A 27,015-nucleotide genomic window follows, 5' to 3' on the forward strand; every position below is an offset into this window, starting at 1 on the left:
AAAGCGTTCGTAACCTTCTCTCCCCCGTCTGCTGCGCTGACGTGTGCCCCCCTCCTAACCGTCCCCCCCGATCTCCCCCCTCCGGGCCAGCACGCGGCTTCCGCCGTGGCAGAGCTGCTGCCGCTGCAGCTGTTTGGAAAGCTCCTGAAGACCCAGAAAAGCAGGCCCGCAGTCAAGCGGCTGCGAAGTGTAGGTCCAGGCGGCCAGGGTCCGCTCCCGGCTGCGGCCCTTTAATGAGATGGATCGACATGGGACCAGCACGCTTAGACGGCTACAGAAGCCGCGGACAGACGTCGTGACAGCCAGGGCAGACGGACGGACAGACAGACACGCATGCATGCGATTGCAGATCCAAAAAGGCCCCCAGCGCACTTGCAAGCATACGCATACGCACAAGTTACGGAGCTTGCTTCGGCAAATACTTATTCCTGGACCACCAACACCCCCTCGCCATTTCCCCGGGCTAATCATTTAAGGGCACGCACATACACATACACAGACGCACACACAAGCTCTCTCTCTCTAGCCCTCCACCGCCCAGCAGTCGTCCATGTTGCCTCTACAGCAACTACTAATTCCACCACTGCTTCACTACTGGACTACTACTCGTAATCGGTAAAGTTACGCACGTGTTGACCTCCTCTTCATCGTGTATGATGTACTCCACACGGCTCTCTCGCGGCTCAGCCCATTAAAGCACACAGACGCCACTACTGGGTGCAAGGATGGAAGGTGTAAACCCGCCTTCCAGCACCCCTCGTAGGGTTCCCCCAGGCCCATCCCCTTCCAGTACCCTCATGTGGGGCCCCTTGACATCTGCGGGGAGTTAGTCACCCCGCCTTGAAACACACACATACACACACATATAGCTCGCATCAATGAAGGTATTCGTGCACCACCATCGGCATTTTCACCCCGTAGCGGACGGCCCTAGGACGCGAGTAACGGCACGAGAAGGCACCCACCCCCACCCACGCACACCTTCATGCTGGAGTTCCCTGGTTTTTGATGGTGGTAAGTTCTTCCTGCAATCGTACCTGCTGGTTTCGGAGCCCCCCCTGGGCCTCGTCCTCAACCTGCAACCTCGCTAGCTAGGAACATCACTACACGACGCATCTTAACGACTACCTTTATTCGTACACCCATTACGGCACGGGGATAAGGCCCGGCCAGCCAAGCCAGCCCCGAACAATCTCCAACACCGCCATCACCGCACACGTCACCGCCACCACCGCCCTCCAGATGACGCTGGACGCGGGTGCCAGCGGCCAGTGCAGGTGCGCCCACAGGGTCGCGTGAGGTCGCAGTAGCGGTACGGCAACGAGGCCCTCCTCGGGGCCGTACGGCACGGGCGGCCTGCCCTGGCCAATGCCTACATATTCAAAAATCCAACATTAAAATATTATAATTCTAGTGCGGGTTCAGCAGCAGCAGGAGCAGCTGGTAATGGCAATCAGCTCGGGGATATATCGGGATGTGGCCGGGGGCGCATGGCGCGAGAGGCGGACACGCTTCTATGGGGGGGACATGCGGAAAGGGGGTTGGGCTGGGGTGGACTACGAGCAAACGCGCGAAAATGACACACAAGAGGTACCCCGGGAGCAGGTCTCCAGATGATTGTTTCGGAATGCACTCCCCCCACGATTCTTAGCGGTGGTAGCGCGGTGGTTGGGATACTCATCCCCATGCTGCTGCTGATACCCGGTATGTATGTATGTATGTGTGTATGCGGTGCAGAGTGGATATATGAATCTTACATACATACATAATCACATGCAAGCAGATGAATGTCCCTTCCTCGGATTCCTACTCTCCCCCCCTTCACAGCTGGTGATCTCCCGCGCCCTACAGTGCACACGGCGGTTAGGACGAACCACTGACGATGGAAGCAGACACGAGAGCTAGACGGGTAGCCCATGGGGGTAGCAGCAACAGCTCCTTACCTTCCAACAGTTCAGTTGCCGTACATACCGTACTCGCTGCCACCATCACCAGCGCCTGCTCCAGCTGGGCCAGCGGCCACCAGCCCGGCCACCCCTCACGGAGGGCGGGCCGCAGCCGCCGCCGCCCCCACCGCCGCTGCGCCCTTGTTCCCGCAGCCGCCGACGTCCCCGCGCCAACCCCCCGCGGCGCGACTATATCTTCTTCCCCGCTGCGAAGCATCGCCGCAGCTAACACGCTCGCGCTCGCCGGTGACAGCGCCGTCAAGCTGCCTGGCGGCGCCGCCGGTGCTTCCATGCCGCCGACGAAGCCAAAGCCAGTGGCGGCGCTGCCGGCTGGCCTGACAACCGTGCCGCCGCCGCCACCGAGATGGTGGCAGCTGCGAAAACCCGCGGGTGCGCTGCGGATGGCGGCCGCGGCGCGGCCTGGGGACTCCGGCGCCGGCGCCGCCCCCGCCACGGCCTCCGCCAGCTGCATCCCCCCCGCTGAGAGGAACCGACCGGGAAGGACCTCCGAACTGGAGGCGCGCCGCGACCTCCGCAGCAGTGCCTCCAAATCCAGATCACTCGGCGACTGCCCGGACGACGGCATCATCATGCGTACAGCACCGGACAACGCCATGTACGGAAGGCCGGCGGCGGCGACGGCAGCGTCAGCGTCAGCGGCTGGAGCGGCCGCGTACATGGCCAGCGTCCCGAGCTGTGGCCCAGCCTCCGGATCCAACAGGGGCAGCGAGCCCGAGAGTGGCGGCGATGCGGCCCGGTGCCGGAGATTGTACGGCGCTGGATCTGGATCTTGAGTTGGACCCGGATCTGCGGAAGATGCGTTGGAGGATTCAGATCCGGATCCTGCCGCGAACGACGCCATCGCTCGGTGACTGGCGCCGTTGTAAACATCGCCGTGTGTGATGCCAGGTAAGTAGCTGAGGGCATTGGCGACCCGTGGGTCCGTGATAACGCTAGCAACCGGGTCCATGTCGGAGCTCCCGGGAAGCGGTGGCTCCCCGTTGCCGCCGCCGCCGCCGCCGGCGGCACTTCCGCTGCTGCGCATTTCCGATAACAGCTCCAGGCGCCCTTCGCCAGCCAGAATGCTCCAGGGAACTCCAGCCACAGCACCCAGGCCACCCTCCGCGGCGTCGCCGTCCCCGTCGCCGCCGCCACGGCCAGTGACGTCAACAATACTGCCGCCCCCCCCAGCGTCGTTGATTCCCGCTGCCGTTGCCGCAGCCGTCGTACCCCTGCCCCTCTCCGCCGCCGCAAGCTCTGTTCGTGCCGTCGTCAGCGTTATCGGCTGCTGCCCCCCAGCCTCCCTGGAGCCGACCTTGCCGCTACCGCCGTCGCTATCGCTACCGCCGTTATCACTACCCGGAATCATCGCTAATAGCTCGTTCAGCTCGGCCTCCGCCGCCTTCTCAGACCCATGGCTCGACGCCGCCTTCGCCGCCGTGTCCCCCTCCCCATCCGCATCGGGGGTACTGCAGCCCACCGCCGCTGCCGATGGCGGCGTCGCCGCCGTAGCCTCCAGTCGCTTTTCCACACCCTCCCCCTCCCCGTCCTCCTCCGCCTCCGCCTCGTAATCCTTCTCCGCCGCTGCCACAGCGTATTGCGCGCGCAAGACCGCCATGTCACGGACAGGAACGGCCCGCGGCGCCGCCACCCAGTGGTCCGTGTGGTTCACGGCAGCGGGCAGTAGTGTACACCGCAGCAGCTGTGCCGCGTCCGCCGCATCCGCACCCGCACCCGCAGCCTCCGTCGCCTCCGCCGTCGCGGAGGCCGCACCCGTCGCCGTCGCCGCCGGGCCGCCTCTCTGCACAGCCCGGCCCGCGGCATCGCCCAGCGGCGACGTTGACGTCGGTACCGCAGCGTCCTCCAGCGGCTGATGCCACGCCCGCCACCACTGCTGCTGCTGCTGCTGTTGTCGCTGCAGGCGGGCGGGCTGATCTAAAAATGCCTCGGAGTCCCTTGTCTCCGCCCGCTTCGGGCTGATGCCGGGGGGTTCTGGTTCCAGCAACCCCGCGGCGGCGTACGTAAACCCTGGCGCGGAGAAGAAGTCAGTAGCGCCGCCTCCGTCGGCGTCGGCACCCGTGGGCGAGGGCAGCGGGGAGAAGAACGCCACAGGCAGCGGGCCCGACCCCTCCTTGATCTCGCTGCCCTCAGGTACCGGCTCTAGGAAGGTCAGCGGGCGCAGCATGGAATGCGCCTGGCGCCGTACGGCAGACCGCCGGGAGCGCGCGGCGCGCAACCTGTAGGGACCCGGCGATGGCAAGCTGCGCGTCCTGTCCGTCGCCGTACCACCTAATGTTACTGCCGTACCCATGGCGAGAGCCAGAGCCGGTGCTACTGCTGCTGCTGTTGCCGCTGTGACGGCGGCGGTGCTGCCGCCGGCGCTGCCGCCGCTGCCCGCGCTGCCGGCGCTGCCGCCACTGTCGTAGCTGTTACTACCGCCATCAGCACTGGTGATTTCCTCGACGGCGCCGCTGCCGCCTGCTGCCGGAACGCTGAGTACGACACCCAGCGTCGGCACAATAGCCGGTGCTGCTGCCGACGCCGACTGCTCTACATCCGCAGAGTCGACCTCAGGGCTCAAAACTGGTGGTGTTGGTGTTGGTGTTGATGTTGATGTTGATGTTGCGGCTCCGACCCAAATCATGGCCTCCGCTTCCGCTTCTAGCTTGGCGGCTGCTGCCCTGGAAATGGCCTCCGGGTCCCCGGACAGCACAGCGCGCATCACCTCGAAGCCGGAGAGCGCCATCGCCGGGCCGACGGCAACGCCGACATCGCCGCTCGGCGACGACGGCAGCGGCAGCGGCAGCGGCGGCGACAGCGGCGGGGCCTCTGAGGTCGACGTGACGGTTGCCGCAGCAGCCACGGCGGCGCTGCGGTGCGGCGTGATTGTGTCGTACAGGTCGTATACCGACGCTGCATGCGGCGGCAGCAGCGGGTGGCGAGGTGACGGCGGGAGGGAGGAGAGTGGCGGAGTCGGCCCCAGGTCGACGGCGGGCTGTGGGAAGAGGTCCAGTACGCCGGTGATTTCGCCGCTGGGCTTGATGGCCAGGCCGCTACTGGGAGCGGGGTAGGGCGCCCCAGTGCCTGTGCGGTGCAGTTGGCCATCGACAGGTGCGAAGAGGCGGCAGCAACGGACAACGGACAACGGACAACGGCTTCAGTTTTTAAGTTGCCGCAGCATGAGGAAATCAGGAAATCCAAAAGACTCGATAAACCTTATTTGTACTGTCACCGAGGGCATTGTGCACAACGGCCGGCCCGATGTGTATGGGTGTAGCCAAAAAAAAAGGTTCTTGTTCGCTTAGCTTAGCTGAGGGAGATCGGGCCGCCGCAGGAGAACGCCATCCACACATACAGGACATAGCACAAGCGGCGGCAGTGGCGGTCACGAGCACACCTGCCTGCTCGCCTGGTCCCTGGAGCAACCCTTCTTGGCGTCCCGCAGCGTATGTATGTACGTATGTATGCACGTATGTACGTACGTAAGCATGCATGCCTGTTAAGAAGCCGCAAGAAGACCCTTACGCCCTAGCTGCGTCATTTCTGCTCTAGGGAAGGTGATTTGGATCCAACTCCTTTGGATCCGATCATCCCCCGTTGATTTAAGATCCGGTATTTCTTTCTTCCAAAAATCCAAACCCACATCTGCTGTCGGCAACGTTGTTGGCGCCGCTGCCGTACGAGCCCCGTGAGACCCACGTACGCCGACCGCCGCCACTGTCAATGACGGTGCCGCCACCGCTGCTACTGCTGTTGCTGTTGCCCCCATTACCAATACCTCCGCCATTCGCCGCAGCTGCAGCTGCCGCCGCCACCGCTGCCGTGTGCGCTGTCGCCAAGGGGGTACAGGGCACATGCAGCAGCGGTCGTGGCGTTGATCCCCCCCCGGCATCGCCGCCGTGTAGGACCCAAAATCCAGCCCCGCCAGCGCCAACGGATGCCGCCGCCTGCGCCGCGTCATCCGCCGCCGCCGTACCGTGGGCCACCATGTCTACTTGCCCCTGCGGCAATGCCTGTGGGCCGCCTCTCAGCACGACAGCATCCCGCCGGCCACTAACGCCGACGCCGACGCCACCAGCACCCGCGCTGTACGGCCCTGCCGGCGGCGCTGCCAGGTCGCTGAACATGGATATGCCAGCGTCGTCCGGGCCGCCGGCGCCGCTGCCGCTGCCATCGCTGCCGACGCCGCTGCCGACGCCCCGTACAGCTTCTTGGGCTCCAACCAACCATCCCACAGAGTTGCTAGGTGCGCTGACGGAACCCGAATTGTGAGGGCTGTACGGCGCCGCCGCCGCTGCAGCGGCGGCTGCAGCCCGGCCCCTGCGCTGGCCTAAGCTGCCGCTGCCGCAGCGGCCCAGCACCGGCAGCACGACCGGCGTCGCCGCGCCCTGTCGCGCGGCAAACAGCGCCTCCGCCGCCGCGGCGGCGCCGACGTCCTCGGGTCTCATGCGATTGCCGGAACTGAGCTCCAGGGAGCCCACAATCGGGTGATCCCGCGGCGCAATCTCCACGTCGAATTCCAGTGAATCTCCCATCACGTCAGCCTGAACGGCGTCTGGACCCAGAAACGCAACCCGTCCATCTCTGACATTCGTTGCCGCCGCCGCCGCCGCCTCCTCCGGGGCCCCTGGTCCGTTTTTGAAGGGGCTTTCCAATGGGCACCCGGCGGACCGAATCGTGATCGTCGGCATGGAGCTGGGCACCAAAGACCGCGCGGGGTTAGGACCGGAGCGCATCCTGCCGGCGCTGTTGAATTTGCCGCTGGCGACGGCTGCGGCTGCCGTCATGGCGGCGACGGCCTCCGCTGCAGCGATGGCTGCGGGGTGCAGCGGCGCCGCGTGTCCCGGCGGCAGTGGCAGCTGCTGGCTGGCCTGTTGAAGCGCGCGCAACATGGCATTAGGCGACACTCTAAGAGGCGCCGCCGCCGCCGCTGGCGCCACGGCCGCCGCTGCAGCGGCGTCAGCGTCCTGGCTGTCCCCGCCGCTGGGGCCCCCTGCACCCGCCACCTCGCTGGAGCTCCGCGCCGCCGCCACCAGTGCCTCCGGCTCCCGTGTGCAGACATCCGCCCCGCGACCCGCAACAGCCGCAACCTCATGAGCCGCGACTGCCGTACCAACAGTCGCATAGATGATACGATCCATCTCGGCGTCTGTCAGCCCGGGCCGCGATGGCGCCGCCTCTTCCGCCACCACCGCCTCTTCTTCCACTACTCCCGCCTCCACCTCCGCCGCGGGATATTCGGTCTCCAGCGGCGGCAGCGACGCAGTCGTGACGTCAGACCTGGCGGAGCCGGTACGGGACGGCAGGCGACGTCGGCTGCGGCTGCGGCTGCGGCTGCGGCTGTGGGATCTTGGGGTGCCCTGTGGGGCTGGGCTGTCGAGCTCCAGGGTGGGCAGGACCAGGCCGCCGGACTGGGGCCGCGGCAGGGCTGCGCCGGCAGGGGTGGCGGATGGCAGGGGTGGATTGAGGTGGGGGTGGGCTAGTTAGTGCGTGTACGGCACAGGCAAGCTGGCCTTTCCCAGCTGGTTCCGCTACACAACCGACACTACCGAGGACCACGGCACCCTGGTGCGGCCTGCAGGATCGACAGTACGGCAATACGGCACAATGAGCTAGTGCTAGCAGCAGCAGCAGCGGCGGTAGCAAATACAGCAGAATTATATAAGAGAAGCAGCACCACGATACGTGTCGGTGCTCATCATGACAATACGAAACTACGCAAATTAGTATACAGACATACATACGTATATATGCACGCGGGGACGACTGGGGCTGGTGCAGCAGCAGCAGCAGCAACAGCAGCAGCAGCAACAGCAACAGCAGCAGCAACAGCAGCAGAGCGAAGGGAAATTCAGCACGTCTGACATGCATGCCGTCGCTTTTGCTAATTTTACTATTATTAGCAAACGCGACGGCATGCCTCCGTATAATTAAAACCCTTAGGGAAACCTGGGGGTGTCGTACCTGATTCGCCTAGGAAAGGCCGCAACCCCGTGCCCCTGCTCTCCGGAGCCAGACGTACCACGAAAACCTGCGGTTTTGCCAACAACCAACAACCAACGACCAACAACCAACGGTCAAAGGTCAGCAGGCTGCAAAACATTCGTGCTCCTAGCACGAGGGGATCCCGTGCAAGGAAATGCGAGTCTCAGCTTCGTGGGTGTCAAGAGATACAGTCACACAACGACAACATCAAGCGATGTTGTGCCGATAGAATCACCACCTTGCCAGCTATTGCGATTGCCTCGGTGCTTTCCCGGGTGGGGGATAAAAAAAGCGGGGGCCAAAAAAAATAATTATCTTTTAATATATTTTTCATTTTCATAACGCTTGCCAGACGGATTTTTCGGGGCGTTGTGGGTCCATTGCCTTCCGGGCACACGTCACAAGCGACGTCCGTTACCGCTGCCGCTGCACCCCTATCGCACCTTCAACGCATAGCTTGAGGCCCTGCACGACGACGACGCGCCGTCGGCACTCGTCCAATATGTACGACTCATGGGCCACGTCAGCTCCGCGCTGTCCGGCGCCGTCTCCCTGGAGTCGAGATACTTCGCCAGATCCAAGCTGGCGTCAGCCACAACGCCAGGCACCACCCGCCACTCGGAATCCGACGGTGGCGGCTGCCGTACCGCAGCTGAGGACGGCGCCGCCAGCGACGGCGGCGATGATGCGCCGGACGCCGCGACTACCCCGGTAGTACCTTCTGGTGCCGGGGCTGTAGCAGCAGTTGGGGCCGTATCGGCTGTAGACGAGCCGGCGGCGACGGTGGTGTACTGAAGCTGGAAGTTTACTAAAGCCTGCGAGCATGGTGGGAGGAGTTTCCCCAGGGAAATATGCGGGATGCGCTTTTTCGTGTGTCGCAGGGCCGAGGCTAAAGGACAGGCGTTGTGATTATTGTTATGAGAGCTGCGTTTTAACATTAATTTAGATCCAGAGCTTAATTAAGGCGAATTTACTAGCCATGTTGGCAAATCAACAATTCGCTGTAACGTCACTCTTCTATATCTTAATTCATTTCTCAGCCCGTAAAAATCGTAAACAACTTTACTGTGTACTTTTAGTTGCTTTGTATGGCCGCCCGATTTCCTCACCTCCTTTGGGGCCCCCTTGTGAAGGTGAATAGTCTTCGAGACCAGCAGCACCGGGCCATTCCAAACCGCAAGAACACCTCCTGATGGCGATTCTGGGGATGATGATGCCGATAATAATACTGGTAGAGATGTTGAAGATGGCCCTTGGTGCTGATGCCCCATTAAATTGTAAGTTGGTAGCGCATCAAGCTCTCTGTTGGCTTGGCTGCCTCCCCGGCCCAGGCTGCGTCCCAATCGTCGCAGAGCGGAGCCGCCTCCCACACGCACAACACGGAGGGCTGCTGCGTCATCAGGAAGCGATGGGCCAAAAAGCTGCCCGTTCAAGAGTACAAAATCCTGCGCACAAACATGCAAATCCAACATTCTTTAATTGATTGTAGGAAAGAGATATCAGGTACCTTCAGCTGTGCCCTTTGCAGGTGAGGAAAATCCGTCCGAAAGAAAACAAGGTACTACTTTGCCGGCGGCGGTCCCCCGGGTCACCCAAGCCTTGGCTGTTCAATCGCGTTTTCCTCAAGTGCGCGTCAGCGTGAGCTTTTCCATGACGGTCCTATCAACAAAAAAATGATCTGACCTGTTTTGAAGATTTCCCCCGACGTAAGTTGCGCAGGCTGCGTGGGAGCGATGACAGCTTTGGACCCAAATGCAGTCTTGCGCCCGATGGCTCCGCCACTCCGGGGCTTTCGCCACTACTCATGATTGCAATTTCCTAATATGAAATATGTTTCAGAAGGCATGCAAACCATTAGCTACCTATGACACCTTTGCCTTACGTTTTCCTAAATCCGGGAGCATTGGACAGGTAAATTCTCTTCCGTCAGGGAACAAAGTCGTACCTTAGGGGGTCCACGCAATACATCTGTTCATCTTTTACGAAAGATCCCTTTGTCTTAACAATTTTTTTGCATCGCAAGCACGCTAAGCATCTTTACGGCTTGTGCGTTAGGCAGGGATAGATCTGCAAAAGGTTTTATTGCGACCCAGGGGTCCCGGAAAGCTGTGAACTTCGTCATCTTGTTTCCGGAGCACGTCTATATTGAATCAAAAAGCTGCGTCCATAGCCATGCACGAGCACGAGCTGATGAAGAATGCCGTGGTCAAGGGCCAGGTGCTCTTGATCTGCACCTCCTGCAGCTCCGTGGGCAATCGGAAGGACACCGGCGTTTGGTAAGATAGGTTGGCCTGGCTGAATTTGTGTGCTCAATTTGCGTGATATCTTGCTACCTGTAATCGCGCCACGCTCTCTCTCGGATTGCGCGTGCGTACTGCTAGTGCGTCTTGGCGGTGTGCTGCACAATGTTGTAAAGGCGGGCAGGCCAGGCTGGTTCAATCCAGCGTTCGGCTTAGGCGCCGAAAGCATTGCAAATTTCTCATGCGTATGAGTAGCAAAAACGTATTACATACCGTTTACGGACTACGAATGAATTTGGCGAGTCGGCGTTCTTTGCTCGTGGTTCCGCCGCCTCTGCCGCCGCCGGGCCCCTGCCGTCGCCGGCATTGACTACAGCAGCCGCTGTTGCCGGCACCGAAAATTCGCAGCAAGAGAACCAAGCGAGCAATGGCTTTCCGCGACGCGCGCACCGTCTGCGTGGTGTGCATCCCGCGCCTCTTCACACACCTCGGCCGCAACCTTACACAGCTGCTCTTGTAATCACCTCGAAATCACTCACGTCCTGAGGACTGTAACGACACGGCTCATAGGCCAGGGAAGGGCAGGGAAGGGCCCTGCGGACCCCCTCGCATTTCGCAACCTCGCTCGCGGGCCGCTTCCTAAACCACCCGCCGCCGCTGCCGCTGCTGCCCATGCTGTCGTTACCCTCGCATCTTAACGCACCCCGCACCCGTCTTTCCGCAGGCTGAGCGAGGTTGCCGTACCGTACTACATATTCCGCAATGGCGGCTACGATGTGACGCTGTGCAGCCTGGCGGGGGGGGAGATTCCAGTCGACCAGGCTGGTCTCACGGACGCGGAGAAGGCCCGGCACCCGGAGCTGGGCCGGTTCCTTGCGGATGGTGGGTGTGCGGTTTGCGGTGCAGTGCACTGCCTTGGTGGCTCGACCGCGCTTGCATGTGCGATACAAAGTTGCGTCTGATTGCACTGCGAGAGTGGTAGGTCTAATTGAGTACTTTTCATGAGAAGACTGGGGCGGAAGCCGGGCTGGCGTCTCTGGCTCTCAGTAACTGGGCTCAGGAGGTAGCCTGATATGGTATCAGGTATCTGAAGGGCAAGTCGTCCGACCACACCTCTTATTTATCGCACCATGATTACCTGCGGCGCATGGATTGCCCGTTGATCCCCACACTCGATCACCTTAGTATGTGGCGCTTGCGTTCGTGCTAGTCGGGATTTTTTTCCGCGTCCCGTTTTTCCTACCAAGCTATTCTTTTCATCGTCTGATCTGCCGCCTGTCGCTCCTTGCATTATATTCCCTTACATCTGCTTTTAACCCCCTCCCTTTTGCATTTCCACCGTCCTCTAGAGGCGGCAATGTTGCAGCTACGCGAGTCGGTGGCCGTGTCATCTGTCAAGCAGCCCGCCGCCTACGACTGCATCTTCCTGGCGGGAGGTCAGGGAGCCATGGGCGACATGCCGCACAGCTCCGAGCTGGCCACGGTGGTGGGCGAAGCGGCCATGCACGGTACGCGCCATGTATGTTACCCCGTGCTTGGTCCCCGTGTAGGGAACAAGAGGGCATACCGCTTTGCATAGGTGTTTATCCACGTGGTTTCTAACGCTGCACAAGTTTGCTTGCGCCTATGCCTACGCGCCCCTTAGTTTGGTGTGGTGCCTCCTCATGATGCATATTCAAAGCGTGGTTGCAGGTCGCCTGGTGGCTGCGGTTTGCCACGGGCCCGCGGGCCTGCTTGGTGCTAAAGACGCCGACGGCAAGCCGCTCGTGGCAGGAAAGACGATTGCGTGCTTTAGCCAGGCAGAGGAGGAGAAGACGGGTGCTGCAGGTTAGCGGTGGGGCACCGAGGTATATTAGGGTAGCTTTCAATTAAGGCGGATGAGCGCTCAGCTACAACAGCTGACTGGCTGCGCTTTCCAGGGCTAGGGAATGTGCCGATGTGGGACGCTTAGGCACCCCCGAGCATTCTCGGACCCCGACAAGGGGCGCCTGTCCAATGTTTATGGCATTTGGCAAAATCTGCTTAACAAATGATGCCCTCGAAATCCCTTGCCAGGTTCAATGCCATTCCAGCTGGAGTCAAAACTTAAGGAGCTTGGGGCCAATGTTTGCTGCGCGGACATTAACGAGGAGAACGCCTTGCGCGATGGCGTCCTGGTTACGGGGCAAAACCATAACAGCGTCGCACGGGTAGCGAAGATTGTACTCGAGGCTCTCAGCCTGCATCCAGCTGGCGCTGGTGCACAGACTGCTCGGCATGCGGCCGGTGCTGCCGTAGAGATGTGCCCTCCCCCGGCTGTCGTTACTGGAATATAAGCATTGATTCGATCGGAGTAGGTGGATAGTATTTCACGGTATAACAGTTACCCATGAAGGTCTTGAACGGTTGCCTCGAAAGGATGGTACGGCGCCCTGATGAAGTTGTAAATTGTGCCCTCTCATGCGGGTTACCAATTGGCGACGCGGTGAAAGACTTTTTGATACTTGGCCGCGACTGTAATCCTGTCCTGTGCTTTGGAACGCCTTCTTCCTTGCAGAGGACCTGAGCAAAGTTATCCTGTGGGAATCACAGGTGTACCCTGACCTCGTTTTATTTGAAAACCAACGCATAAGGAAAAAGTAGATTTGTTTATCTGTTTCTTCATCCGCTCCTGGTACCGTAAGGTGACATACGTTATCCTCAAACCTTTAGGTAAGTTTGGACCAGGACGGATACGCCGCGCCTCCGCTACGGAATGCATTGTGTCGAGATATGCATCTTGGCAACTGGAAGCCCTCGTGCGAGCCGGCCGCGGGGAGGTCCTGAAATTGGTCTGGCTATCGACAAAGCTCAGCGGACTCAAAGTTGTAGCGTGCCGGTCCTGCATAGGTTCCATCTTTAGGTTTGTACAAGTTAAGAGTGTGTTACGCAGGGCGTTTGCTGACTGCTACGGCCTGCCTGAACTGCTTGCGGATTAATGTTTGCAGGTCGGCTATATGGACCGCGTAGCTTGGCCTTCAGCGCGCCGGCCTTTTGGCACCTTCAACGTGGGACAATGTCCTCAACGTCTGCCCAGGCCCTTGCTTCCCTGTCGGCCCTTTCCGGCGATGGTGGCGTTGTCGCGTCGCGGTGTTTCCTGCTCCTGCGCAGCGCTCTCGGACGGCGGATCTCAGGCAAGACGAGTAAACCGTATTTAAGTATAGAGTCGTATACCCCTATCTGGCAAAGACGGCTGTGAGCACTTTATAAGTTGCCAGGCGCTAAGCACAATATTTACCTTTTTGTCCCGATATTGCCTCCATTTGGTAGGGAGCATCGGCTGCCTTGAATCCTAAAATTATCGGCGACTCAACGTCACAACTTGAGTTCAGGGAGAGCTCGCATGCACGTGCGGCGCCGTCGCTGAAGGGCGAACGGGAGAGGGTTAACGCGGGCGACCTCTTACAGACAAGCTCGCGCTCCAGCTGGGATGAGTGGCTCAAGCACTTTGATACAATGGACGAGCTGGCGGAAGACGCTGCCCACTACCAGGTAGGGTTGTGTGCGCCCGAGCAGGATCGACCAAGGCCCCTTGGCGAAACTACCTTGGTACGGGCTACGCGAGGACTTGCATGACCCAGTTGCAAGGCCGCTAGGTAGTTGTTGCCGCCATGACACACGTACATGCCGTGATGGCAAAAATAATGCCATGGTGGACCCTACAAGCCACAACCCTGCACCGGTTACGCACGGCACCGTCACCCTGGGCGCCGCCGCGCACAAGAGAAACCGTCGCGCGCTTTCATTCCCAGCTTGAAATATATGGTTGGACTCTACTCTTGAGTCCTTCACGTGTTGCCCCTGACATGGTGGTGGATACTTTCTTCGCCCTCGCGTCCAGATCGAGCTGAACACTGCCGTACGCCAGGAACAATATGGAGATGCTGCTCGTTTTAAGCGCAAGCTGCAGGAAATTCAGTCATCAGACACGGTGGCTTCGGTCCAGCGCCAGCTGCAGGTGAGAAGAGTGGCACTTTGCCGTCGTGTCGAACCGCGGAGCGGCAGGCACTCGATATCCCCTTGCTCAACCTGTTCAACAGGCTTCCCGTGAAGATTATCACCATAGTGCAGCTGATCTTTTGGCTGGTTATAGAAGTAAATCAGTAGCTTTCCGAAAGCTGACGGCTTCCTGGATTTGGGTCGACCAAATGGCTGAAGCTTGCATGGCTAGTCGCGCGACCGCCACAGTGCGTGTTTGCCCGTTCATAACCCGCTAGGAAGCTCTGGCTACGGAACAATATGGGGCGGCGGCGGACCTGCGCGACCGGGGGCTTGTCGGTCTGGCGGGTTGGTGGGCGGGCAAGGACGGTCCCGAAGACTTCCAGGGCCACCTGCTGCACGTGAAGCCCGAGTTCGGCCGCTGGACTGGACGCATTTACATGGCACGCGACATCGCCGCTATGAACGGCTGGCGCGAGAACAAGCTGGTGCAGCTTCTGGACAGGGCAACGGATCGCAATGCGGCGCGGGGCACGAGCGCGAGCGGCGGCCTGGGCAGCGGCACGATCGGCACGCCGATGCTGGAGGTCTTTGTGCGGCAACAGCAGCAGCAACAGCCCGCCACCGACGGCCAGGGCGTGGCAGCCGCAGCCTGCGAGCAGCAGCAGCAGCAACTGGTGCCGAACCTTTTGGTGCATCAGGCCGTGGCTCTGCGGCCACCGGCTGCAAAGGCGGCAGGTGGCGGAAAGGATGCCCGGTCGAAGGGCAGCGAGGGCGCGGACGCGGACGCGACCAAGGGCGGTGCGACGCAGCTGAACCCCGCCAGTGTGGTGCGTCTGAGTATCCACGTGGCGCGTGATGGCAGCGCGCGCATCAGCGTGTTGCCGCCAAAGCCCATCAAGTCGGAGTTCAGCAGTTGGGAGGAGGAGGAAATGCGCGCTGCGATGGCTGCCCTGGCGGTGGGTGTAGCCGGGAACCAGTGCAGGGTAGCTAACGCAGGTATTCGCGAGCAGCCACTGCCTGGACGAGGTGGCTTAGGTGGGGGTGAGATTGAGGTGACGGTAAACATGGCTGAGGGGGAAAGCGTTTATTAGCGGGAGCCTAGCAGGGCAAAGGAGCGCAGTCTGCTGTTCATATTAGGGCTTTTTGGGGTGGGGGGGAAACGCGCTATCATGCAGCATGGTGCAAGATGAAACTGCCCCTGCTCATGGTGGGCTGCTCCGGCCGCTGCTGTATCTTTGTTGGCGATTGCCGTATGGGTTAGCCACTGACTGGATACTGGGTTGCCTTTGATTTCATCACACCCCAGGGTGATGGACCGAAGCCGGCGGCGCCGCGAGGGAACGTCGGGTCGCGTCCATCCGGTGGTGCAGCCGCTCTGGGGTCTGCCAAGCGTCCCAACGACGACGATGATGAGGACGGCGATGAAGACGATGTCCTGACCGAGCTGACGCGCATCCCGGCGCAAGTGGCCATGCAAGGCCGTGACCGTTTTACCTTCACAGTGCTGGAGCAGGAGATGGGCGATGCCGCCCGCGCGGTCGCGGTTGCGGCGGCCGGTGTTGACAACGAGCTAATAGCCTCCAGTGGCAGCAGTGTGGACTTGTCGCGGTGGGCGGCTGTGCCAATCGATGAGGATGACTCCTCCGGCGATGATATCGACACTTCCGCTGAATCGCAGCGGCGCACTGCTGCGTCGGCGACCTCTGCCGTTACCGTGGACGCGCCGGTGGTGGAGGTTGAGCTACAGTTGCCGGACATTGGGAAGGCCGGCGTGGGAACTGGAGGGCAATCCCTCCTGGATGCCGCGGACGAGGCCGCTGCGGCTGCCAGGGCAGCGGATGCGGACGACGACGACGAGGATGACAGAGCGCTGAGTGTGTCGTTCGACATGTTGTCTACAGGATACGGCAAGTTAGACGCCGTGGCCACGTCAGTGTCGGACGCGGAGGAGCAGCGCATTCTGATTGAGATTCCAGTGGGGCGGCTCATCCGGCAGCAGCAGCGGGAAGCGGAAGAGCACCGGCGGTTGTCGGGCGCTGGTGCCGGCACTTCAGCGGCGGCTGGGTCTGAGCAGTCCAAGGACAGGGCCAGCAAGGACACCTTTGACAGGCTGGCTGAGCGGGTGGCGCAATTGCAGGTAAATTTGTAACCGGGCTGTGGTGCCCTTTGAAAGTAGTCAGTCAGATACGGAGTACACGCCCATAGAAGGCTGGTAGGGCGCTGGTAACATGATTGTAGCATTGTAGGGGCCAGCACGGCTTAACTGTGAATGATCACCTATAACATCGGGTTGCCGTGAAGGCCCGTTTCCGCTACGGCGGATGTTGCTAATCTATCTGGGGAGCAACAGCTACTCCTAGTACAAATGAAGAAACGCATGCAAATGTCCCGTCGTGGAAATGATCCTTATGTTCGGTGCAACTTCATGCCACTGGCCGCCCTGCCACTCGATGCATGTAAGAGTTGTCGATAACAAGGCCCACACGCCCTTGCTTGCAGGCTGCTCGCGCCGGACGGCGTGTGCCCCCGGAGCACCTCGCCACCGCCCTGCGCACCCTCGCCCAGCGCCTCGTCAACGGCGAGCTGGCGGCCGACGGCTCCTCCTCTGCTACGGCAACCGTGCCGTCGCCCGCCGCCATCGCGGCGCAGAAGGCCGCCGCGGCAGCTGCGGCACGCCTCCAAGCCGCCTCCTCGCCTGCCTCCGTGCGCTCTTCCTCATCCTCTTCCTCCCCCACCTCTTCCCAACTGGGCGCCACTCGCATCTCCTATGCACGCATTCCCACCGACCTGCCTCGCTCCGACCCATTCTGTGGCCTGTACCTGGGCGCGTTTGGGCCCCACGGCCCTGAGCTCATCCAGTTGAGTCGTACGATGCAGGACGGCGAGGAGGTGGTGTGCGCTACCAAGGTGACGGGTGACCCCAACGTGCCTGCGGGCGAGGTGTCGTTCCGCGCCAAGGTGGGCCGTCGCCACCGTCTCGACTCGCGGGACGTGTACCCAGACGAGCTGGGCATTGTGGCGCGCTACAAAGGGGAGGGGAGGGTCGCCATGGCGGGATACAAGAGGTAAGGGCGCCGCATCGACCGGAATGAGGCAGGGAAGTAGGTCAGCCTGGTCAGCCTTGGAAAGAACGCGTTGGGTGGGGCAAGACGGGTAACCGGTTCACCTTAGGGTTGGATGGACTGCGATTGCGGAGCTAAAACACGGTACACCCACGGCAATGGCAGACGCGGCCAAGGGCCTGATGGGTTGATCGGTCAAATAAGGACGGCTTTACATGCTAGCTGTGTGATGTTTTTGACATTCCGTGATGACGTTTGTAAACACACGTGCAGGTGCGGTCTGGGTGGAGTAGACGGCACTGTCGATGGCCTAATTGCACTGTTGCCTCATTGTGATTGTCCCCTTTGTGTCCCCTACTGCCTCCTTTCCTACCTTCGCAGCCCTCGTTGGGTGGATGGCGAGCTGCTGGTCTTCGCAGTAGGCGCCTCCCCAGTAACGGGTGGTGCGGAGCTAGGCTTCGTCTGGAGCGTGCCGGGCGAGAAGCGCTTCTTGATCCTGCTCAACAAGCTCGACCTCAAGGAGTGTGAAAAGTGAGCTGGACATGACAACCCTCTGGCTGGTGATCCCTAAGTGCGCATCGCCGCCCTGGCTTTGTTGGTGTGGAATTGACGTTATAAGCTCTGGGTCACCACCTCCAGGGGTCGTTTTAGCTGTGCCGGCGCTGGGTTGCTGCCGGCCTCTTCCGCATGAGGAAGTAGTGCTCTGTGCACGTTGTTGAGAGTTACATGGCCTATTGAAAAAGAAAGAAAATGTGGAATCCATGTATGCGGGTAGATGAATCTGCTTAGTTGGCTTCTGCGTTTTTTGGTCTGGTGCCTTCGGCTCCTCGCTTTTGTAGTTTTCCTTCCGACGGCTAAAACTAGCTTTTGCGTAGTGAACTATTACACCTTTTTGCGTAGTCACCTAATCTGTCGCAAGGCTGTATGGCTGTGAAAAGGTACTGCTGTGGGATAGCGTCGGCCCGTTCGCCAAGGCCTAAGGGCAGGTGAATCCCTAAAGAAAACAGAGGTGCGAGCTCTTTGGCGATCGGCGTGTAGGCTCGAACAATTGGAGCGATGGCGAGCTCCTCACCAACTGGCAGTCCTCGTGATTGGCTGAGGATATGGTAGAACCCGGTGAGACGCCGAGTAAACGAGAGTTTGCCACGTCTTAAAGCCGCGCCTTGGAATTCGGGGTTGCATCGAGAGTGGATGAGGCATGGACGTGTGCCATCAGGTGTGTGCGTGTGCTACACGACACAGTTTGTTTAGAAGAATTGTTTGTCAGGTTTCCGTCCCAAACATTTTGTCGTCTGATATACATTGTTAAGTAGTCATATCGGCAGCTGCAGGTATGACCTTATGCCTACCAGTTATGAGAGTGGCTGCTGCAGTGTCGGGCATGTCTGGGGCGCCAGGGGTCCCCGAAGCGAAGGCATGCTGCCGCCCTGCTGTTGCATAAAGATTCTTTTCGTGCGATATGTTAAGAGCTCGCTCTTGGTTTTTTAACCTTGGGGACGCGCATGGCACGCGAGCAGGCGGCCATGGGCCCTTATGCCCCAAACAGTTGTTGCAATTGGTTTTGTCCGAGATTTTTGGTGCCATTCTGTTCTGAATGACCGCTGCTTTGCATAGCCCTTGCGGCGATTCGGCACTATGTGTGCGATGACGAGGGCGTTTTGGCTCTAGTATGATGTATGTGTGCAGCGTACAAATTGTTGGCAATATGCTTTTGCAGGCCACAGCTTTTTTTGCGAAGAAAGTGTCAAGAGTCACTTTTGAGCATGCTCGTGCACCATCTCGCTCCGGAGGGGTGACGCATGGTAGTGCACACATGCAGGCAGCAGGGGGTGCGAGGACCATGGATTAGTGCGGCGGGTTTTCCTTAAGCCTCGCACAGGAATAGTCTCACATGGCATGGTCCCCACGTTCTCTCGCTTTGGGCTCCCGGAGTGCCGTCTGCGTGATAGGGTTCTCTGTTACGTTTATAGCGTACGTTGTGCACCCCACGTTGCCCCCCATAATAGAGGCAGCCCATGGGCTTTGAATTGAGGTTTTAGTGCTCGCGATAGATAAAAGTAACATGTGTAGGGCATTCTATCTCTTTGGCGCATGGCATTGCTCCTTGCCAGCCATCATAACTTATAAGGGGAATTCCCCAAGAAATGCAAGTGTAAGGATTGGCGTCGACAGCAGCGCACTACCATCCCTTGTCTCGTGCCTTCAACGTTGGGAGAGAAATATCTTTCCATGGGGAGTTCGCGGGGACTGAAAAACGAAGTGCGTTACCGCGGTTCCGTCTTCATGCGGCCGTCTTGTCAGCAGACGCTGCATCAGGTCTGTCGTGTAAGAGTTTTATATTGTTGATGGCTGATAGAATTACCTGCAGGCCAAAGGGATCAATGCGCTGATATGCCTCTGCCTCAAACCCTGAGCAACGCAGCAACCGCAGCAGAAAGAGAGCTACATAGCACGTACCTTTTACCACATCAGACTAACCAAAGTACGGTCCCAGCTGCTGTGAAGCGGTGATCGCCTGTGGAAGAACATTTTGGGAGTGGGGCCCACCTCCCCGTCCAGTCCAAGGGAGCGCCGCATGCATTGGAACCACTTCGCCAACGGCTAACGGCCTGCCTCGACACGCAGCTTCTCTACTCATAGGTGCGGTGCGAAGGTTGGTGCTTGGTTCTAGCAAACTTCAAGCAACAACCATCTAACTTCACTGTGGTAACAATCACAAGGAAACATGTTAGGGTTTGGGGCGTTTCTGCTCCTGTCAGCCATCATGTTTTCGACGGAACCTGTGCTCGGTGAGTTTCCGATCCTTCCCGCACATCATCGATTTCCAGTCCGCGTCGCGGAAGGAAAGTTGCAATTCTGATCCCCAGGCAAACAAAGTATCTCAACATGTGCTAAGCTCTTTTCTATTGTAGCAGCCCGCGGAATACCTTAGCCCTGCGAGCAAACCGCGTGCGGCCTTGGGCCGTGTCGCTCTGCCGCGCGTTCTGCCTTCCCTCTTTCTGCTACAGCCGCCAGGCCGCCGGAGCGTCTCGTGGCTGTCGTGAACCGGGATGTGGAAGGAGCCGTATTAGTGGACGCTGCGGCGCGCCGCTTCGACACGATGACGGCCAGCGACTGCCGGGACGCTTGCGTTAGCACCCCGGGCTGCAACCTGTGGGTGTTCTGCCCCGTGCCGTCAGGGTGTGCGAGTACTCTCACAACACAGCAGTACAACGATCTGGAAACGTACGTTCTCGTATTTTGTACCTACCGCCAAGGGAATAACTAGTTAGTTGTTTGAGATCACGTCACTTTACGGATTGATTTATTGATTAACTGGTAACAAGTAACAGAAAAACAAGAGAGATGGAAAGGGGGGGATCGGGGCTGCATCTCCGCTGGATGGCGCAAGGTCTGGGTCCATGCACCGGCACTTGGAGGCGCGCCAGTGGCCGTTAGCCAACGGCTAAGGCTACCTCATTCCCACATGGAAAAAGGTTACAGATGAAGAGTACCTACTACTTAGCATCGGGCGGTGCTATTGTCAAGAAGGGTGGGCATGTGCATGAGATGCATGGAAAGAGACGGTATGATGTAAAGGAGGTGACCTCGATGCCCCCTCCTACTTCAATAGTATCAAAATTTTTCCATGAACGAACAACGGACACCAACACCAAAACTACCACTCTCCCATGTGCCATTCACCCCGTCCGAGCAGCTACCGCCAGTGCTGGCTCAAGTACGACAACGCTAGCAATGCGGAGCGGCCTGCCACGAACAGGCCCCCGTGGCCTCGCGTACTGAACCTGCCTAATCAGGACACCGGCTGGATGAGTGGAACGACAGAGCCGGGCGTGCAGGACAGCGCTGGTGTGGACTGGGGAGTCACCTTCTGCACCTGTACCAACTACACGATGGAGGGCTACCGTTTCCGGGTGCGTGGGGGCGAGGGGGGCCCACCTAGGGGTAATAGTGCGGATCTAAAACAAGGGGGTTCTAAACAGCCAGGAAGAGGTTTGGCCGCGGGTGACGTGACCGTTGCTTTCGGGTAATGGCAACCGCATACAGGAGGCAGGCAGGGCAGGCAGCATTGGGATGGCTTCCACGTCGGCGCGGGGAATATTGCAAGGATATCCGTATTTGTGTGAGTGATGTGTGTGCGGGAGAGAGTGATTGTGTGTGAGAGCGGGAATATGTGTGGGGGCTGGGGGAGTGGTGTGTGGGGGGGGGGATGGTGTGGGGAGGGAGGGCGTGTGTGCGCGGTAGGGAAAGCGGTGTCAGCATTCTGGGTGGAGCCCGCAGGACCCGAGCTTCGTAGACACCAGAGCGGCCGCTGGACTTAAAGTTGCGGCTGCCTGACCCTCCGTCAGGGCGTTTGCGCTTCTTTTGGGGGCGAGTACACCCCGGAGGGCCTGCAGTGCCTTACAAACGCCGACTGTGCGAATCCCCCGTCTCTCTTCAACGGGACGTTGCTGGACTCCTGCGACGACGTCTTCTCCTGTACCGTGTTGCTGGACACGGAACTGCAGGGCAAGGTGAGGGAGGCGGTTGGGCAGCCTTGGCACAGCGGGGCTATCGTTCGTCTCCACCCACCACAGAGGCACAGACCGGACATATGAGCTCACAGGTCTGCGCGTGGCGCATGGCCGTGGCGCTCAGCATTTGCCACGGATGGGGAAGAACGAGGTGAGGGCAGGAGCATCGTAGGTGTTCGTATGATAGGGGGGAGTTAGGCTGACTGGCCGCCTGAGTGATCTCAACACCTGGCTGGCTGCGCTGCGTTGGTTGAACCCCCCCATCCCCCCCACCCCCCAACCACTCTCTCCCCCGCTTCCCCAGGTTATTCAGACGGGCACCCGGGTCTTCGTTGGCACGCCCGAGGCCTGCTGCGCGTTATGTGCTAAGACGCAGGTGGGAGATGTGTGACGGTGTATGGCATCACATACATAGCATTAGAAATACGGGTTGGGGGGTGGGCACAGCAAACCCGCATTCTCCCAGCACTACACAATTTCTCCTTGACTTTTTATGAGACTAGCCGCCTGGTGGTGTGCGGCTGCCTGAAGTTGTCCTAAATTAGGTCCCCCGCGATCTTCCCGCCTTGCTTGGAGGCTTGCAGATAACACCGGCCGACTGGCGATATGTAATGTAGTTAGCGTGATTCTTTAGCACCCAGGCGCCGGCTGGCCACTGTCAGCTACACGGCTACACCGTATAAGCCCATAGCCCATACCGTATAACTTCCCCGCTACCTTTCAGAGCCATGCAAACGATCCTAGGAACCAAGCACAATACACACGTCACAAGAGACGAGCATTTTTGCTTTTTTGTTTCACTTGTATGAATTCGCGGATCTGGATTCGAAATTCCGCAACGCAGTACTGCAACACCTGGAGCTGGTGTGGCGACCCACGGGGCTGTCCGGGTTTGGAACGCTTTCGCGAGTGCGTCCTCAAGTCGGCTGACCCGGAGAACCCGGTGCCCGGGAGGGGCGGCTTTGGCAACAGCACGGGCTGGATGAGCGGGGTTCGCCTAGCCTGGATGTCCGTGTAACGGTGACCTGTCGGGCGGCGGCACCCGCCGAGTAGGGGGGTCCTTTTGTCTTTTTCATTTGAAAAAAACCGGGAGAAGAGGATTTTCCTTAAATGCCGAAGGGCTGCACGTGCGCCCGAGACTGTGGATGCCGCTGATACTTGGGTCGGCATTTAGGCGTTGGAGGTTTTGCGGTTTGTCAAAGAGAACAAATGAAGTGGCGTTGCATTTGACCCTGCGGGATTTGGGTCGCGGATTCCAGCCGAAAAGACAGTAGATGTCAACCTCTTGACATTGTGCTCACAGCTTTGTTGGCGGCCACAGGTTTGGAGCATCCGGTGTGGCAGGGGATGTGCCAGCAATGCCCTCCAGGGTGTACACTTAGGGTTTCGAGGGGTTTTGGGGTATGCGGTAGGGGCAGCTGCAGCAGGCTGATGGTTTGGTACGCCCATCACGGTTCAAAATCCGAAGGGCGTCTGCGCGTCCCGATTGACCTTCACTGTAACAATCGCAAACTGCATGGTATGGACTCATGCGTGCTAACTTCGTGAGCTTGGGAACCAAGGCCCTTTCCAGCATCAGTGCAGCTCTCAACAGTCACCGGCTTGAGTGTATCAGGGTTCCAGGCACGACACGCATAGCACGGTTTGCAGCGGCTCAGATATGTGTTCGCGCTATGCACCGCATGCCTGGAAGGCAGGAAGAACATCTGCCTATGTAGTCATAAAGTCATTAACATTATTTCCAGGATTATACTACTAGGCTGGCATGTCATGAAGTAGATAGTGCTCTCCGTAGTGGAAGTCAACACCGAGACGCAAAAAATCCACCAACTATGCGGTTGTGCTACTCGTACCCAAATATTTTTATACAATTTGTGCATGTTTCGTCTTGTAACAATGCCACAAGGCACTTTGGTCGCATCATGTAACGGTACTTTTACATCATTTTCCCTGTAATAGTATCGAACTAATGGATCCTGGAACTGTTCCCGACGCAGTAAGAGCGCAACCGCAGCAGATTTTAACGGCAGAAGCTTTGCAAGCAGCTCTTGCGGCGTTGCTGCCCGGTGCCAACCTAGGGGCAGCCCAGCTGCTATCAGTGCCCGCGCAGCACGCAGCCCTCAGCCAGGCATTACAAGTCCAGCCAGAGCATCCAAGCTTAACGAAACAGCCGGGAAAGCGAAAAGCGACTAAAACAAGCGTCGAGGAAATTTCGACCGCCACGGGCCCGCCGCGCCCTCCACCTATTAAGCATGAAGTATACGAAGATCTAGAAGAAAAATTCAACCAGTTGCAAGCAGGTCTGTGTGCGCAAACTATGCACCATACCTGCCCATGGCCACCGCCGAACCGGCCCACGGACCCCAAGCCCTGTTCCTCTTTCCCTGGGGAAAACTCCCGTATCCTTCCCCTCACCTTTCCGGCCCTACATAGATCGTGAGCAAAAGCGCCACCGCGGCAACCCAAAGGGCTACCAGATCAAGTCCTTCTGCAAGAACCCGGCATGCGGCAAACAGCTGAATGGCGGCCGCACCAACCGGTGCGAGCACTGCGGCTTCGACCTGGCGTCCCACCGCCGCAACTCACAGCTGGAGCGGCTCATCAAATCAGGTCCCCTGACACACGCGCAGGTGCGCAGGTCAATATGCGTGCCGATAGTCTCTGTCTCTCTCTCTCACTCACTCACTCGCTCGCTCACACATATGACTCATGGGCTGCATCCCTGCCCCCTTACCCCCCCCCATTCCCGCCCAATCCGCCTTTGGACCCCCCCCAGGTCCGCACCTCCCTCCGCGATGCGGCGAATGAGGTTCATGTACGGACGGGCGGCAAGGCGGTGGTGCTGACGCTGATGTACATTGAGGGAGGAGGTCCAGCGCCGGCGCAGGCCATCGGTGAGCGCGCGAGTGGAGCGTCGGCATGGAGGGCAGAAGCCGCGCTTCTGCTTTTGTTGCTTTATTTCATTACCATTCTTGCTTTTCTTGCCTCTTGTTTATTCACCGTTATGTAAAGCATTGTGGAGCGCACACACAGGAGCCACCAAATTGGCAGCTTCGTGGGTGTGTCAGCAGATCCCCCTCCCACTGCTGCTTCCCCGTACGAGCTCTTTTGACCTGTGCTCCGTTGGTCGGTGTGGCATCGGGGTTTCTCACTGATTCCGTCGCATCTGTCAGTCACCGCTCTGTGAGTTGACCACCGGTCCCTGTGGATGCGCACACACGCACACACACATACGTACATGCACACACAGCTTACGGGAAGCCGGCGGCGGCGTTTGTGGAGAGCCGTAAGGAGCTCATCACCAGCTTTGAGGCGGCATGCAGGGATCACTTCCGGGTGAGAGGAGGGTCAGAGAGAGAACCAGAGGGCTCGAGCGGAGCGGAGAGAGAGCGGGAGAGAGGGGGAGAGACAGAAGGGCGAGCAAACAGGGGAAATAGGCACCGGGGATGGGTAAGGGTTTGAGGAATAGCCTTTGACATCTACACGGCGGCTTATCCGTGGGGTACTGCCTGTCATAGCTGGCTTCGTGTGATTTGAATTAGTGTTGAGATGTTTGCCGCTTGTCCCCGCCGCGGCATACAACACGTACGGCTTGGTACCCTTGCAGGAGCAGCAGCAGTCGCCGCCGGGTGCACCACCGGGTGTACAGCCCCTACAGCCGCTTCACCACCCGCAGCTGCACGGCCCTTTAAATCAGCAGCACCAACACCACAATGAGGCGGCGGCTGCCGCCCAGCTCGGCAACCCGCCGCCGCTTCTCGCCCCTCCTGGTACCACCACTGCCGCCTCCGTTGCGGCCGCCGGTCGTCCTTGTACCCTAGGCCCCAGCAGCCAACTCCTGTCGACGGTTAACGCGGCGGCGGCGGCGGCAGCCGCAGCCGCTGCGGCAGCGGCGGCCGCCCCTGCCGGTGGCGCTTTACAGCCTGGGGGACAGCCGCCACCGCCTGCAGCGGCCCCAGCCCTTCTGCCCCCGGCAGGGCTCACGACCCCTCCTGGACCCCCGATGGACTTGGAGGGGGTCATCGCCTCCACGCTGACGGACCCGTGGGTCGCTATTGCGCGCTGCCGCGAGGCACGCGTGTCTGGAGAGGTGTTGGCGCGGCTGCCGCAGTCGATGCAGCTGACGGTGTTGATGCAGGCGGGTCTGCTGCCCGGGGAGGCTGCCAGTGTGGTGGTGGAGCTGGAGTCGCGGCAGCGGCTGCAGCAGCTTCCTGTCCTGTCACTGGCGGCCATTGCACAGCAACTGGCCCAGCTGCCACAGCACCAGCAACACACGGCAGCCCCGCCGCCGCCGCCAGCTATCGCCCTGGTCCACGCCGCCACGCAGCAGCAGCAGCAGCAGCCGGGTGCTGGGCTCCAGCATCATCATGCGACACCACCGCCGCCGCTGCAGGCGCAGCCACCGGCAGTGCAGGCGTGGGGAACGGGAGCGGGGAGCGCCCCGGGACCTAATGGTGCTGCAATGGCCGGCGGCGGTGGTGACGGTGCCACCGCCGCAGCCGCTGCCGCTCCAGGTGGGCTCCAGCCTTATCATCATCATGCCGCGGCGAGCTGCGGCCTGGTTCCGAGCGGGGCGGCAGCGGCGGCGGCGGCGGCGGCGGCAGCGTTACATGGTGGCGGCGGCATGGGGCCCCTCCTGGGGCCGATACAGGCGGCGCTCATGGCCGCAGCGGCGGCGGGCTCGACCGCAGAGGGCGTCCTTGGACAAGCCACACAGGCGGTGACAGTGGCGAGCCACGGGAACCAACAGCAGCAGCAGCAACACCACCACCAGCAACAGCAGCAGCAGCAGCTCCAGGGATTGGCGGCGGGTACACAGGCGCCGGGGCAAATGCCAGGACCGGACTTAGGCGCTAGCGGACTAGGGGCTCAGTCGGTGGTGCAGGTGCAGGAACCTGCGCCGGTCCTAACACAGCTGCTGCAGCCGCAGCTGTAAGTAAGGCTGGAGTGCTGGACGACGTGATATGGTGATGATGGGTGCGAGCGGCTGCGCAGCTTTGCCCTAGTAGTGGTGTCCTAACAGCAGGGAAGTGGGCCAAACAAACGCATCTAAAGTTGTGTACGCCGTCCCTTCCTCCAGCCTTTCTATCAAACTGTACTCGGATCCACCACTGGCCGGCATCATTCGGAGTCCACATCATTCATTCATAACCTGCTGCATCCGCGGACGGTAAAGCGGGGCAGACCCATGTACATTTGGCCGCTCAGCTACTTCCGCCTGTCTGTTGTACTATCAAAAACTGTAACGCATACCCCGCGGGGCTGTCTGTTGTTGATGGGAGGGGGGTTGGGGCATGGGGCTTCATGG

The 27,015-nt window shown here is 59.9% G+C and overlaps 3 protein-coding genes across 3 annotated transcripts; 2 read left to right on the top strand and 1 right to left on the bottom strand.

Annotated features, from left to right (window-relative positions):
• Nucleotides 1–1,410: 1,410 nt before the first annotated feature.
• On the bottom strand, nucleotides 1,411–9,737 carry VOLCADRAFT_94823 (uncharacterized protein; the record flags this gene model as incomplete). Its single annotated transcript, XM_002954058.1, has 7 exons — nucleotides 1,411–1,514; nucleotides 1,944–4,140; nucleotides 4,582–5,030; nucleotides 5,923–7,374; nucleotides 7,911–7,977; nucleotides 8,375–8,746; nucleotides 9,615–9,737. 7 exons carry the CDS (start codon nucleotides 9,735–9,737, stop codon nucleotides 1,411–1,413), a joined length of 4,764 nt encoding a protein of 1,587 aa, XP_002954104.1.
• Nucleotides 9,738–10,103: 366 nt separating this feature from the next.
• On the top strand, nucleotides 10,104–22,725 carry VOLCADRAFT_106212 (uncharacterized protein; the record flags this gene model as incomplete). The annotated part of the gene is made up of 18 exons (XM_002953989.1): nucleotides 10,104–10,207; nucleotides 10,896–11,053; nucleotides 11,521–11,679; nucleotides 11,864–11,998; nucleotides 12,227–12,409; nucleotides 12,708–12,742; nucleotides 13,460–13,681; nucleotides 14,031–14,147; nucleotides 14,407–15,087; nucleotides 15,438–16,268; nucleotides 16,631–17,196; nucleotides 17,575–17,724; nucleotides 19,819–19,838; nucleotides 20,202–20,418; nucleotides 20,891–21,107; nucleotides 21,543–21,707; nucleotides 22,012–22,083; nucleotides 22,552–22,725. 18 exons carry the CDS (start codon nucleotides 10,104–10,106, stop codon nucleotides 22,723–22,725), a joined length of 4,206 nt encoding a protein of 1,401 aa, XP_002954035.1.
• A 951-nt stretch (nucleotides 22,726–23,676) lies between these two features.
• VOLCADRAFT_94825 (uncharacterized protein) lies at nucleotides 23,677–26,643 on the top strand (the record flags this gene model as incomplete). The annotated part of the gene is made up of 5 exons (XM_002953990.1): nucleotides 23,677–24,007; nucleotides 24,141–24,337; nucleotides 24,484–24,601; nucleotides 24,958–25,043; nucleotides 25,315–26,643. The coding sequence occupies 5 exons, from the start codon at nucleotides 23,677–23,679 to the stop codon at nucleotides 26,641–26,643; spliced, it is 2,061 nt and encodes a 686-aa protein (XP_002954036.1).
• Between the last annotated feature and the right edge of the window lie 372 nt (nucleotides 26,644–27,015).

Source organism: Volvox carteri (genome assembly GCF_000143455.1).
Source record: "Volvox carteri f. nagariensis unplaced genomic scaffold VOLCAscaffold_40, whole genome shotgun sequence".
NCBI lineage: Eukaryota > Viridiplantae > Chlorophyta > Chlorophyceae > Chlamydomonadales > Volvocaceae > Volvox > Volvox carteri.